The following is a 15570-nucleotide window of genomic DNA, read 5'->3' as shown; positions in this document are numbered from 1 at the left end:
ATCAGTAACACTGTCCAGCCATCTCATCTTTTGCCGTCCCCTTCTTCTTTTGCCTTCTGTCTTTCCTAGCATCAGGATTTTCTCCAGGGAGTGCTCCTTCTCATTTGGTGGCCAAAGTATTTGAGCTTCAGCTTCAGCATCTGATGTTCCAGGGAACAGTCTGGGTTGATTTCCCTTAGGACTGACTGATTTGATCTTCTTGCACTCCAAGGGACTCTCAAGAGTCTTCTCCAGCACCACATCTCAAAAGCATCTATTCTTCTGCGCTCGGCCTTCCTTATGGTCCAGCTCTCACAGCAGTACATTACTACTAGGAATACCATTGCTTTGACTATACGGACTTTTGTTGTTGTTTTTGTTTGGTTGTTTTTGTTTTGCTTATTTTAGGGACACTTAAAATAATGCTTCTCTATGGTTAGTACTGGGAAGAAGGAAACAGTAAACCACTTCTGATAATCTCTTTCCTCAAAAACCTTATGATGACAAATAAGTGGGTTCTAAATCAAACCAAGCCTGAACTCTACCGAGAAGTCAAAATGACTAAACTGAGACTACCATACTTTTCATACTATAAGACAAGAGTCGTCGGAAAAAGCAATAATGCTAGGAAAAGTAGAAGACAGCAGGAAAAAAGGAGGAACCCACATGAGATGGACTGACTCCTTCAAGAAAGCCATAGTCCTCGGTTTGTTAATGATAGGATGTTTTGGAGGTCATTAATCCATAGGGTTGCCAAAAATCAAAAGCAACTTGATGGTACTTCACACAAACACACACAAAATGTCATTCAGGAGTGGGGTGGTGATGGCAGTCTGCTAGTGGTAATAGCTATATAAGCTCTTACACCCCTCAGACCCACCGGGCACCACAAGAAACAGTTGGCATTCGAGAGTGACATAAAGAGCAACTGTCTTACACAAAAGCGGCTGTTGAAATGGAACAATGTCACTGTTTCGTGGCCCTTCATCACCCACCAATTTTCTCCACAGGTTTTCAGCAAAACTACAGCTTGGCCTTGTATCTGGGTAAGTCGGAATGGTGTATGTCAGCAGAAACCAGGTTAATAGTCAGCGGTTGTACTATGGGATTGAAAGCTGGGGACAACTAGGCATTAGGAAAGAAGCTAATAACACTTTAAGAATTAGAGATGATCAGGGCTTTTTTTGGTAGCAGAAACTCTTTTATATATTAGGCCACACACCACTCCAAGAACTTACAGTAGGCCCTGTAAGCTCTTGGAGGACTGGTTACATCAGGGGTGTGTGTCTTAATATGCAAAGGAGTTCCTGCAAAAAAAAAAAAAGCCCTGGTGATGATTAAAAATGCAGAATGGTGGCCTCTGGCACTGGTAACAAGAACATAAATAGCTGTACCAGTCACAGCAGATTTAAAAAATAAGCCTAAGGTTGATGGTGCAAAATAAGGGGTCTGCACACACAAAAAAGAAGGGGTCTCCTACAGCCTCTAGCACTGCAAATAAACAGCAGCATATTGACTGTCAGAATTACAGGCTGACAATTTAGTCAAATTGGGATTTTTTTGGAGAATCATAAGACTGCGGTAAACTGCACAATATGACCATAGAATACCACTGGACCCATAAACAAAATTTTAATTTTTAGGATAAAAAGCTGGAAAATCTTTGAACGGATTGAAATGAAGGTCCAGCTAGATGAAACAAAGACGTGCTATCTTCTTCATTGATAACAGGTGTGGAGGCTCTTATTTCTAAGCTGCCAATGGTTTCCTTACCAGCTGATGTGGGGAAAATAAGAACATAAGAACATAAGAGAAGCCATGTTGGATCAGGCCAATGGCCCATCAAGTCCAACACTCTGTGTCACACAGTGGCAAAAAATGTTATATACACACATACACTGTGGCTAATAGCCACTGATGGACCTGTGCTCCATATTTTTATCTAAACCCCTCTTGAAGGTGGCTATACTTGTGGCCGCCACCACCTCCTGTGGCAGTGAATTCCACATGTTAATCACCCTTTGGGTGAAGAAGTACTTCCTTTTATCCGTCTTAACCTGTCTGCTCAGCAATTTCATCGAATGCCCACGAGTTCTTGTATTGTGAGAAAGGGAGAAAAGTACTTCTTTCTCTACTTTCTCCATTCCATGCATTATCTTGTAAACCTCTATCATGTCACCCCGCAGTCGACGTTTCTCCAAGCTAAAGAGTCCCAAGCGTTTCAACCTTTCTTCATAGGGAAAGTGCTCCAGCCCTTTAATCATTCTAGTTGCCCTTCTCTGCACCTTCTCTAAAGCTATAATATCCTTTTTGAGGTGCGGCGACCAGAACTGCACACAGTACTCCAAATGAGACCGCACCATCGATTTATACAGGGGCATTATGATACTGGCTGATTTGTTTTCAATTCCCTTCCTAATAATTCCCAGCATGGCATTGGCCTTTTTTATTGCAAACGCACACTGTCTTGAAACTTTCAGTGAGTTATCTATCATGACCCCAAGATCTCTCTCTTGATCAGTCTCTGCCAGTTCACACCCCATCAACTTGTATTTGTAGCTGGGATTCTTAGCCCCAATGTGCATTACTTTGCACTTGGCCACACTGAACCGCATCTGCCACGTTGACGCCCACTCACCCAGCCTCAACAGATCCCTTTGGAGTTCCTCACAATCCTCTCTGGTTCTCACCACCCTGAACAATTTAGTGTCATCCGCAAACTTGGCCACTTCACTGCTCACTCCCAACTCTAAATCATTTATGAACAAGTTAAAGAGCATGGGACCCAGTACCGAGCCCTGCGGCACCCCACTGCTTACCGTCCTCCACTGCGAAGACTGCCCATTTATACTCACTCTCTGCTTCCTATTACTCAGCCAGTTTTTGATCCACAAGAGGACCTGTCCTTTTACTCCATGATTCTCAAGCTTTCTAAGGAGCCTTTGATGAGGAACTTTATCAAAAGCTTTCTGGAAGTCAAGGTAAACAACATCTATCGGGTCTCCTTTGTCCACATGGAATGGAGGCATTTTGATTTGGATAATGGCACAAGGTATTTAGTTATTTACTTCATTTATTACCTGCCTTTCTCCCCAGTGGGGACTCAACGTGGCTTATGTTGTCCTCCTCTCCTCCATTTTATCCTCACTGCAGCCTGGTGAGGCAGGTTAGACTGAGAGTGTGTGACTGGCCCATGGTCACCCACAAGCTTCCATGACACCAGTGGGGATTCCACATGGGTTTCCCAAATCCTAGTTCATCACGCTGTCCACTATACCCCAGTGGGCCTCAGGTCCCCCCCTTCCCCAGCACTATTCTCATGATGACAGAAGCTGCAAATTTCAGCACAGACATGTTTTGACTGTTGAACTTACCTTATTAAAATGTGTCCATCAGATGTAAGTTGAATATCTGATCTGTTTTGATTTATGCCAGAGCCAAAAACACCTGCTTAAGTAATCTGCATCAGTTTTTCACAAAAATACTCACATGTAAAGGCAGCACTGATTCAAAATTCTCTACAGCCATTAATTTCAGGGGGTGAGGGAGGATTAGAAATCCACGCTAGGACTGGGCTTCTAAACCAATCTCCCCACCACTGAAACGCAGCAAATTTAAAGATCAGAGTGTTCCGATCTTTAACTATGCTGTATTTCAACCTTCCCAAACTCAGCACTAAAAAAGGAAATTAAGCTTTAGCATAAAGAAGATATATTAATAGATGAGGAAAGCTCTACTCTTTTTCTCCCTGCCCCTTCCCATTCTGTCACAAAGACTGAAACCACGATAGCCAACACTGAAGACAACACACCACAACCCTTTGGAAGATCAGTGTGACACTTCCACCAACACAGCTTGTAAACATCAATGGAGGCAGACTATGGGCTGGAACTAGAGATTTGTTCCGATAATGGCACAATTTCTCCCAGGTGAAAAGACACTCCCGCTGGAGGAAGAGCCAAGCTCCTCCATAGCAAAACTCAATGTGCCATCAGCATAAGAGCAGCCATGTTGGATCAGGCCAATGGCCCATCCAGTCCAATACTCTGTCACACAGTGGCCAAAAAAAACAGGTGCCATCAGGAGGTCCATCAGTGGGGCCAGGATACTAGAAGCCCTCTCACTGTTGCCCTCCCCCACAAGCACCAGAAATACAGAGCATCACTGCCCCAGAGAGTTCCATCAATACCCTGTGGTTAATAGCAAAAGAGATTCACAGGAAAAGTTGAAAGTTATGAAAGATAGATCTATATTTACCTACTGGTATGATGAGAAACCTCATGTAGCTGAGCCAGTCTGGAGTTTTGTGAGACAGATGTTCTACAAAGAGCCTCAACACAGCACTGAGGTAATTCTGGGCTCCAGCAATTGCAATTTTAATTGGGTTGGGAGGTTGAGAGTTGCAATTACAGCTAAACGAGAGAGAACACATGTTCACATCCTCACTGTTATATAAAACACAGCTACATTCTTAATATTATACTCCTGTGATGGGGTGTGGAAGCTGAGAGAGAGAGAGAGCGTGCAGATTGTGACTTTGTGGGTTTATGGGAGGGGTCAAATTCAGAGCAGATGCTTCTTGGTCTGTCCTTGCTTAGCTGCTACTTTAGATCTCAGCTAATGTACAACTGCAGTACAGAAGTTATTTGCTTTGCTTCTAGTGTTCTATAAATTTCTTTTCTAAGGGCAGATTGTTGCTGAAGATGCAGTGAGCCAGTTGATTAACTGAGATTTTTTTTTTTACTGAAAATTTAATGCATTTTGATAAGAGAAATGTGATCACTATAGGAAATACTGTTGGTTCTAATTTACCTTTACATTGTCCAATATTCTCAATGGCTTTAAGGAAGGACACAGTGGAATCGCAACTCAGGAAATCTGATTTAAGTCAGATGGGCTGCACTAGGGAAAAATAAACCAAATGCCCACTCGACCTAGATAAATGATTTTTTAAAAGCATATGCTGTTAAAAATCATTTTTAGCATCTTCAAGATGGAATAAAATTCAGGAAAAAAGAGTGACCACTGGGTAATGTCGAAGCAAAGCATAACCTCTCTTATACAAGTCATGCCATGGCAACAGAAGATATTTTTAAGATCCCAAGAATCATCTCTTCCACACCTTAACTACAAAACCAGTTCAATTTGGATTAACTGAGGGAATAGCAGTTTGGTTATCACCTCTGAATTCTAAGTAAAGGTTGTTTAGCGCTGTCTTGTTTACCTATTCAATTAAAACTGGACAGTGGCCTTCCACCACACTGAAAGTGAACTTGAATGGAAGAGATGGTGACAATCTACTTAATCTGTGGCATCGTGGACTAGTGAAAGTCAAAAGTAATTTACAGAAAGGGATTTTCAGTGCCACTCTAAAGGGACACCTCTGAGATATATTCAGCTCTTCAGACCTCTTCTACAGAGATTAGGTGCTCTTCATGTCTCAAGTAGTTATTGCCCCAATTTTCACTTCGAATTTGGAGGAAAGTCACTGAATAAGAAATCTGAGAACGATCTGACAAATAATACTGAGCCTGAAACCTTAGTTTAGAATCTTCAGTTGGAGCTCAAGGGAGGAAATCATATCAGTCCACTTGTTTCTATCACTTGTGACAAAATGCCTTCCTTGCTGCAACTCATTTTAAAAAGGGGCTGGTTTGGGGGGGGGGTTGTGAGAGGGAGACAGCTCATAAGGGCAGCAGACGGCTCTCTCTTCCCCCTCCCCTTCTTAACCACAGAGGAGGGAGTTATTTGCTAGAGAGCCAGGATGAAGGCAGGAAGTTCAGACATCCTTTGCGGCTGTTCTTCTCAGACTGCTCTAGGAAAGGTGGTGACCTGTTCTTGGGTGGTAAGTTTGGTTGGGAGATATTCCCCACTGAGGGAAAAAGAAGGGTGGAGAGTGCTGAGTCCTGGGCAGCCATTTTAGAGAGAGAGACACCAGACAGCCTGTGGGGAAGCTGTAGATCTCTCTGGTGATGTGAAGGGCCACAGGCCAAACTGGCAACCTTTTAAGACTTCTTGGACCTACTCTGATTGAAGCAACTAGCTGAGAATATGTGTCAGAGAATGGAAAGGAGGAATGTGTTTAGTTAAACATTTCTTTTGTTTCCATTCTGCTGATCTGATGCTGGGTTAGACATGTAAATACAGACTTTTTCTTTTCAACAAATGTTGTTTTTTGAATCTGGAAGTGTTCTCTAGGCCAGTGGTCTCCAACCTTTTTGACACCAGGGACCGGTTTTGCGGAAGACAATTCTTCCACAGACTGAGGGCAAGGGGATGGTTTCGGGATGATACAATTGTGCACTTTATTTTGGTGTGGTGGTTAAGTGTGCAAACTCTTATCTGGGGGAACAAGGTCTGATTCCCCACTCCTCCACTTGCAGCTACTGGAATGGCCTTGGGTCAGCCATAGCTCTTGAAGAGTTGTCCTTGAAAGGGCAGCTTCTGTGAGAGCTCTCTCAGCCCCACCTATCTCACAGTGTCTGCTGTGGGAGAGGAAGATAAAGGAGATTATGAGCTACTCTGAGATTCGGAGTGGAGGGCAGGATATAAATCCAATTTATTATTATTACTACTACATTGTAATATATAGTGAAATAATTATACAACTCACGGCATGGTTGCTAACAGGCCATGGACCGGGACTGGTCCACGGACCGGGCGTTGGGGACCCCTGCTCTAGGCCACCTAGTTCTCCAGCTGCTCTAGGCCACCTAGTTCTCCAGCTGCTTGGACACACATTTGCCAGAGGGGGCTCCAGATTGAAAGGGAAGTGGTGAAAGGCACCTGTTGCCAACCCTCCATGAGGGAGCCCCAAAGGACACTGGTCTCTGTGGTAAGCAGATACTGGGTAGCAGAGGATCTAGAGGCCAGGCCTCAGAACTGGAAAGGGGGACTGAGAGTCCTGTTTCTCTCAGTCAGGACACCCAAATTGAGCAGGTGGCGGCAGCACACCCTAGTGGCAGGAAGGGGAATAGCTCCCTCCAGGAGTCAGCAACCCAACTGATGGAGTGGGCAGAACTGGGTCTGCAAGGAAAAGGAGGCAGGTTCTGCTACATCACTCATGAAGGAATGATGCTGTAACTGTGAGGCCACATCTTGCCAACTATTTCTGGTGATGGGATTGCTCACAGTTCTCCAAGATCTTGTGGGATCCCACCATATTCTATTTCAGCCATAATCTTATTCAATTTAAGTTGTGGTTGCACTCAAATGTCATGACAAGACTTTTCTGTTTCGGTTGGCATATGTCCAATAAACTTCTAGCATCCCTCCTCCCAGACTGTGTTTTTGTAGTCACTGTTAATTATTGTATGTATGTTTAATGTTTTAATGTCTCATTGTCCACTGCTTATTGGGTGGAAAGGTGGGCATATCAATGTTTTAAACCAATAAAATATGAGGAACCTAAAGGAAGAGGGAAAGGAGCCCAGTGCTGCTACCCATTTACGTTGGATGCTGGACTTTAGATCTTTGTTCAGGCAAGCCCAAGAGAAATTCCAAGATGCTAGGGACTGGGAGTAAGGTTGCTGTGGGGTAACCTTTCCTTGACATCAGGCACAAAACTGAGCCCATAGACCCTGGCATACTCCGTCAGCAGGCTCTTGCTTCACAAAAAGAAGGATTACGTCTAGCTGGACTTCACAGTCTTGCTGGACTTTGAAGGACTAGGTCTACCTTACTCCTGTTTTTCAGCCTTCGGTGTACAGCTGAAGCAAGCATGCTTTCAGGTACTGGAACTGCCCCTGGACAAAGAGGCTGTTGGTTGGTAGAAGTATCGGTAGAGGTCTTACCAGGAATCTAACTGTGTTTGCAAGCCAGCAATGCCCATGCCTCCTGCAAACAATCTAAGAGTCCCATACACCAGTTCTTCCACAGATTTTGCTTGGCATCCTTGTAGAAGGGTTACGGAGAGGGAAAAGAAAGTAACTTTTCAAACTTTGTGATATCTGAATTCAGGGGTTCTTGAGAATAGTAAGTTACTTGTTGGATACCTATGCTGTGCCCCATAAAATGAGGGCTTGGAGAAACAACTGAAAATAGGAATTACATATGATAAAATGAAATAAAAATCAGAACTTACTATCTTTGTATTCTGGAGACAATAGTGCTAAAAGCTGCCTGGATATCAGCAGACGAACATGTGCAGACAACTGGAAGAGAATGTTTTTGCAACACATCTGAAAGAAACTAAAAAAGACATGCAAGTCTTTCAGATAGGGCACTTTATTTTTTTTACTTGGACAATGCTTTATATCTCTCTATATTTCCATCGCTTTATCTATCGAAAGATATTTGAATGCTGCATAAAAATGTTTAAAAAGATTTAAAAAGATTCAATTGTAGACTGTTTCTTACAGCCTGAAAGATTCCCGGAAGAGCCGGTGATCCGACAAAAATATTATTTCAGGGGTAGCTCATTGATGAGCTTAGCATAGGTCTGAAATTGCCATGTGAAGATAACACAAAGTGTCTTTACCTGCCCTTGCCAATCAGAAGAATTGACAAGAATAATATTTTCTGGGAGCTGGTCATCTGAGATCAGAATGTGATTCAGCTGGTCATACACAGTTTTCCTAGGGATCTGTGGAAAAAAAAATCAGAAACAAAACTATCCTTGAGGATCTCTCCTTGCATGAATACTGCTATTACTTCTTTCCTGATCTTTCTATTAAGGGGAACAACTTTCCTTTCCTCATTGCCTCCTGGAATGTCTTTGAAAGGAAGTGATAATATGGAACCTAGATCTACAACCCCACAGCCTCAAAAAAGATTCCTTGAGGCTATCACGTTTGAATTCAAACTCTGGGAATAAAACTGGACAGTGGCCAGAAAATCAAAGTTAGGAAATCAGGGATAATTTACACAATGGAACTTGAAGGGGTTGGAGGGTATTGCTCTGCTAAAAAAAAAAAAATCAATTAATTAATGTCCATAATGAGGTGGCCAAAGCTTCAGCTTCTCTCAGAAGTCTCCTTGTATTACAGAAGGGAAGAGAGAAGAATGATGTAAACCCCTCTAAACCACTCCCTGTTGAGGAGAAAGGCAGGGTATAAATGAAGTTTAAAAAATTGAACTTCATTTGCCATAACATTGCGTACTTACCCAATTTACAGAAATCCTCCTGGACCTCTTAACAATCTGCTTTGGTTTCCAGCATCCTGAATAATTTGGTATATCACACGCAAACACAGCTACCGCACTGCTCACCCCAATTTCAAAGCATTAATGCACAAATTAAAATACCGATCCTTGTGGAAATCCCATTGTTCACTTCCCTCCGTTGCAAGAAGTGTCCATTTACATCTACCATTTAACTAAATTTTAATCCATAAGAGGTCCTGGCGTCTTATCTTACCATGGCTAAGCTTATTCAGGAGTCTTTGATTAAATCTGTGTGTATGCATCCGCAATTGTATGTAGAAGTTTTAAATCAGGGAAACTGGAAGCAGCCTGAAGTAGCTACTGAGCTTATAAGGCACTTTTGCTGACTCATTACGGCCTGCCTTCTCCAGGGACTGTGTTGTTATTTAACTCACAACTTGGTCAGAAGCAAGAACCAAAGGGCAAGAGCCCAAGGGCAACTGGCCTGCGGCTTAGCCCCCAGAGAGCCATCAATGTGGGATTTCCAACCCAAGCCTCCAATCACAGGGCAAGCGGAGGACAGCGGTTTGTTTACCATCTGGTTTTTCTTCTTCTTCATGCTTATGAACTGAGTCCTCTGGGGCAGTCTGTCATGGACAGCTGTGGCTGGGAGGAGGGTTGCCCATAGAGAGTGATTTGCCTGCGCCTGCAATCTGAGAACAGAGTTAGCTTGTGTCTATCCTAAGAGTACAGCTTTCTGAGATGACGGGGATTGGGTGCAAGTCTGTTAGGTACCAGTGGTGTATGTTTACAGATATCCTTAGAGTGGGTTTGGTATTGGTATGGTGCTAGAGAGGGGAGGATATAACAATGGGAGGAGTATTAGCAACGGTGGATAAGAGAGCAGACGTGAGCTGAACGCATTCTGAAATCAGTTGTAAAAAACGAATGCCCTTTCCTCACAGCCTGCCTTAAGCAAGTGTTACCCATGTTGCTTCAGCCAAATCAAGCAGGAATTTTTGTTACAGAAACAAGGCACCATCATTTATGGCTCCGTAGTGATGATATACCTGTTGTATTAATGGGATAATACACAAACTTTTGCTGGTTTTACCAGAGGCAGGAAAAGGTCTTTTATAGGCTGTGATGGGGAAAGCCATACATCATAATGAGGGCCTTTTATTTCTCTTGGAATTTATTTAGGGGGTAGATAGATAGATAGATAGATAGATAGATAGATAGATAGATAGATAGATAGATAGATAGATAGATAGATAGATAGATAGATAGATAGATAGATAGATAGATAGATAGATAGATAGATAATTTCATTTATATCCCGCCCTCCCCGCCGGAGCAGGCTCAGGGCGGCTAACAACATCATTCAGTTATACAAAAAACAAAGTTACATTTAACATTAAAATTCTGATAAGTTTAAAATTAATTAATTAATTAAGTGATAAAAGTGCTAATGCTATTTGTTCTTTTATGATGGCGGTAATCATTAGCAATTACTTTCTTCGTCAGCGAAAGCCAGTCGGAAGAGGAAGGTCTTGCAGGCCCTGCGGAACTGTTCAAGGTCCCGCGGGGCCCGCATTTCCTCTGGAAGTTGGTTCCATAGGTTCGGGGCTACAGAGGAGAAGGCCCGATTGCGGGTGCATTGCAGCTTCACCTCTCTTGGTCTGGGGGTGGTCAACAAGTTTTTTCCAGCTGACCTTTACCTTTAGGGAGTAAAGGATCTTTATCAGTAAACCTGCTCTCTGATTTGTTAGTTTTCCCAGTGTAAACACTGCATTTCCATTACTCACTCATGTTATTGGCTGTGGTTTTAGGAACTGTGGAATGTGTTACTGAGTAAGCTACATATATTACATATCTCTCTCTCTCTCTCCAAGTATCTTATATACTGATGAAGTACTGGTGTTACCTTCAGGGTCTTAAGATTCTGTGGCTCAGCAGATCTTATCTATGCTTTTGGAGAAGACTCAGGGTGCTGGTTTTATCTGGAGTTAGATGCCAAATCATCTAGACCGTTAACTGAAATTTCTGTGAAATGTCTATTATTCAGGTTTTGTTGTTTCAAGGAATATTTGCTCCATATGTCAAACGACCAAGAAGGAAACTGGAGATCAGCTTTCTTGAGATCTGGCAAGGAGGGCTCCCTTGACAATGAAGTCTCTGGGGCACAACTCTTAAAAGGGGGGACATCATTCATTTCACCTACATTTTGAGGAGGGCTGCCAGTTCATTTCCTCTTAAACATTTTGTAAAATTGGATTATTTAGAAAATATGTTACAAACAACCCACACGTTGTTTCAAACACAACCTAGGCGAGGCTTGTTAAAGTGCCCACTTTACCTGCAAATGGTGCCTGGTGTCTGGAGACCGTTCATTGTCTAGGCTGTTGGCCCGTTCATTCTGCTGCCTTGCCGGCTGCCTCTCTTTCAAGGACGTGCTTCTGCCTCTGCGACCAGCCTGCTTCCCCTCAGATCTGCTGAAAGGCAAACGTTTGCATCTTTACCACTAAAATGAAGACCGCGGCACCGATGCTGCAACCTTCCTGAAGCACAGCACGGGGAAAGGCAAAGAGCAGAACTGTCACGCTTTCCTTTACTTCTGTGTCCCAATGGCATTGCAGGCCATTTGCTCTTGTGAAAGCATGGAGGAAGCTATTATTATTTTATTAGTTATTATTTTCTATTTATAACCTGCCCTTCCCCGAATGGGCTCTGAGCGGGTGACAGCAATCAATCAATGCACAGTTAAAATCAGATTCATATAATAAAACAATGTAACGTTCTAAAAAAACAGACTCCAGTTCTGCAGATGGTGGTGTCAGTTGCCTCCGCTCCTCCCATACATCCCCCCAGCTGGTATAAAATAGATGACTCGACAGAATTATTTCATCGGGGCCCCTGCAGCAGGGAGCTATGTGGTATAAGCCACCAATCCATTCAAGATGGCTTCTCTTCAGCATTCTGGTTTTCCCTAAAAAATCTGGATATAGCATTCTTTATAATAAATTCACTTCCATGTCTTACTCCTGGTTTCTTTGCGACATCTTCATGAACTGCCTTTTATTTAGGAAGCAATAAACTGAAAATGGTTGTAAAGAGTTCAATATAGAAATGACATCTCAGTTGGGGGTTTCTGGATTGCTACATGACGATTTAGCAAATTCACACCCAGCCTGTCTATCAAAACGGTTCTCTGGAAAGCTTACAAAAAATGAAATGACATAGGGGAGTGGTCCACACTTTCTTGCTTAGGGTTGCTAGGCCTGCACCCATGAAACCTAGGAGCTTTGTGGGAGCACACCTTGAGAGTGGAAGCATATTGGTGCTATGCTGTGATATCACCCAGAAGTGATATCATAGTCTCCCCTATCAGATGTTCCAGGAATTTTCCCAATCTCTATGGCAAAGACCAAAGAAAGTGGAGGGATTCCTCTATTTAAAGGAATATTTGGGGGGCCATGCCTATTTCAGTATATTCTGTCCTTCTGTAAAATTGGAAACTGCAATGTTCCAACATTATTTTGCATGTTTACATTGACTAATTTTTTTAAAGCGCTCCATTTCATCAATAGGCCTTTGCAGGTAAGTCACAAGGGAACAGCATACCCTTTGGCTCGGAAGAATGTACGTCCAAGTTCACTGGCCACATCCAAAATATTTAGGATTAAAACATGTATCTCTAGACGACAAAGGGGTTTTGAAGCTCTTACAGTTAGGCATTTTACCTAATGGATGGAATGATGAGAGATTCTGTCTTTTTAATTCTGCCACTTGGTGGAAGCTTTTCAAGGAACATATCCAGAGCAGAAAGCTGTTCAGTTTCCAGTGTGTCTTCTTGCTGAAGATTCTCCTATTGACATGAAAAAAAAAATGAGAAAGAATGTTCTGTAGGGGAGAGGCGCAATGTTGGCAGGAATGATGAACACACCTCTAGTCTGGATAAGCTCTTCAATCAAGCTTATTTAACAAGAGACAAAAATAGCTTCTCCCTATTTCTGCCCTTGCCAAGGATCATAACTGGCAGAGTAGACAGTACAGAAAATGGTGGTTTACAGGTCTGTGATTAGAGCATGAGATCACCGTGGCCAGATCATGGTTTTCAAGAAATGACCACAGATTACATATCAACTGAAAATGACAAAGGCACAATGAGTCACAGACGGGAACTGAAACTCCATTCACAGGCCAGGATTCAGAAGCACCCCCACCCCCCGCCGCAATTACAAAACTTCTCCTTCCTTCTAGGGAAGTCCAATCCTCTTAAAGACAGGCTGACTCCTTGGACCTTGCACAGCTGTGTCACTGACCAGGAGAACCTGTTTTAAACCTTGGATTTGAACAGGCTGATGAATCAATAGGATGAAGGGATCCAATGAGATTGTAAAAAGCAGGAGAGAAGCCAATCATTGTGATGCTGGGAGCTGTAATCATGTGGTCCAAGAGGAAACCTTAGGATTGCCAGGAAGAAGGTTAGAGTCCAAAATCTCCAAGGAAGCTCCTGTCAGAAACTTCCTGTTATCTGTAATGAGGTCTAGTGGAATATCAGGGGATCTAATTAAATTTGAAAGGTTGCTACTTGGAGATAAGAAATGCAGTATCTCACAGGTGTATTATATTTTACTTGATTTAAACTGTAAATTTGAGAAAGGATTTATGGAAAAAATAGCTAAAATATTTAAATTGCCAAATCTGCTCTGAAAGTTGGCATTTTATTTTCACTAAGGTTACTTTCCTAGCTTGACGAGAGAAACCATTACCAAAAAGATCTATCTACTTGTCATATATACAACACTGAGGATGACTGCTGCTTATGCGGCAAGAATAACACCAACTTTTTCCATATGTGGTGGAAATGCATCCAGGCACATAATTATCAGGGAAAAAAGGCAATATGCATAATTTCATATGGAGTCGAAGCTGTAATTTCTCTTACTCCAGAACTGGCATTATTGAATTGCGTTGTAACAATACCAAAAGGACCACTTACAGGACTGGGTGGGTCTCTCTGGCTTCTAATGCTGTGGAGGCTCCCGATTTCTGTCTGAGAGCTTGAGTGAGACATGCCTTCAAAGTAAGGCCTGAAGTGAGAAAAAAACAAGAAAATTTGGGCTACAAGTTAATGACAAACCTACACCATGCTGTGATTCACTTGAAAAAGTTGCTCAGAATATGGACACACTTATAAGGGGGTTCAAAAAGGAGCAAAAAGCCTTGATGGGCTATAAAGTGCTTGTAGCCTGTTTCCACACCCACTGTCTTTTACAAACAAACAATATACTCAGTAGCTGTTTCTCAATCTGTGTGTATCTGGTGTATAGGACACTAATTGCCAACAATTATTATGTTTTTGTAAGAGTACTGAACCCAATTCCATTTGTGAGGCTGTATCTTTATGGGTCTGCAGCATCACATTTATAGTCAGCAATATTTTTTTTCTTTTGGCTTTACCCCTTCAACAGAATTTACATCGGCTACAAATGTCAGTTCTATAGTACTTGTGGTAAAATGCCTCACAACGCCAGAATCTAGGCCATAGTTATGATCATTGGTTCTGTCCTCTGTACACATTCAGAGAGTGCTAAGTGCCCTTTGCAGACTAACAGGTACACAAGGAAAAAGAGGGGTAGGTATGACTAATCTCCCTGTAACCGAGCCAGCCAGCTCCATAGTTAGATAGCATACCCAAGGAAAATCAAAAGTTAGAAAAGTCACCCCTAAGCCACAGAGCCTGAGAGGTCCAAAAAGAAAGCAAGATGACCCACAGTGGGTGAACAGAGGAAGAGATGCTAAAAACCACTGACCATGAGAAAGAAGCTCTCTTAATCATATTTCCCTTTTACAGGGAGCTCTCTCACATCAAATCCTTGATCATGTGCTGCTGAACAAAGAGAAGAAACTTATACTAGGGAACTAGTACTACTAGGAAACTAAGGTAATGAATTGTGAGGAGAAATGCACCTTATCTGGAAGTTTATGCTTGAAAAACCTTCACAATGGGTTTTTATTTTTTTCCCTCCTGGCAGAGGACAGGCAGGAAGGGGATACTCAACGGCTCCCAAGCCTTGCCAAGTAAAAAGGTAAAGGTAGTCCCATGTAAGCACCAGTCATTTCCGACTCTGAGGTGACACTGTATCACGTTTTTCACAGCAGACTTCTTTATGGTGTGGTTTGCCATTGCCTTCCCCAGTCATCTACATTTTCTCCCCAGCAAGCTAGGTACTCATTTTACAGACCTTGGAAGGATGGAAGGCTGAGTCAACCTCAAGCCGGTTACCTGAACCCAGTTTCTGCCAGTATCAAACTCAGGTCATGAGCAGAACTTGGACTGCAGTACTGCAGCTTACCACTCAGCGCCACAGGGTTCCTCACTCTTGCCAAGTACCAACCATCAAAGCTTTAGAAATGTTAATGGACTTCTTTGCTGGAGACAACAAAATGGTCAGCTCACAGTCTTAATGGAAACTTAGCACCAGAAGGGTGTTAATGGTG

At 42.7% G+C, this 15570-nt stretch overlaps 2 protein-coding genes across 4 annotated transcripts in view; one reads left to right on the top strand and one right to left on the bottom strand.

The window, feature by feature from the left end:
• Window positions 1–15570, bottom strand: part of LOC132582190 (phosphofurin acidic cluster sorting protein 2-like) — a 100650-nt gene that overhangs the window by 46171 nt on the left and 38909 nt on the right. The window contains exons 10-15 of one of the 2 annotated variants that reach the window (XM_060253693.1): window positions 14069–14159; window positions 12807–12931; window positions 11423–11558; window positions 8459–8563; window positions 8063–8169; window positions 4237–4391 (exon numbers count right to left, since the gene is read on the bottom strand). In XM_060253693.1, the coding sequence (XP_060109676.1) occupies window positions 4237–4391; window positions 8063–8169; window positions 8459–8563; window positions 11423–11558; window positions 12807–12931; window positions 14069–14159 (719 nt within the window). The remainder of the gene's footprint in view (window positions 1–4236; window positions 4392–8062; window positions 8170–8458; window positions 8564–11422; window positions 11559–12806; window positions 12932–14068; window positions 14160–15570) is intronic. The other variant, XM_060253694.1, reaches the window with a different exon arrangement.
• Window positions 1–15570, top strand: part of SHISAL1 (shisa like 1) — a 401371-nt gene that overhangs the window by 352555 nt on the left and 33246 nt on the right. The window lies entirely within an intron of this gene.

This window comes from Heteronotia binoei, chromosome 14 (genome assembly GCF_032191835.1).
Source record: "Heteronotia binoei isolate CCM8104 ecotype False Entrance Well chromosome 14, APGP_CSIRO_Hbin_v1, whole genome shotgun sequence".
Classification (NCBI taxonomy): domain Eukaryota; kingdom Metazoa; phylum Chordata; class Lepidosauria; order Squamata; family Gekkonidae; genus Heteronotia; species Heteronotia binoei.
The sequence above is the reverse complement of the archived record's forward strand: the minus strand, read 5'-3'. Positions and strand labels throughout refer to the sequence as shown.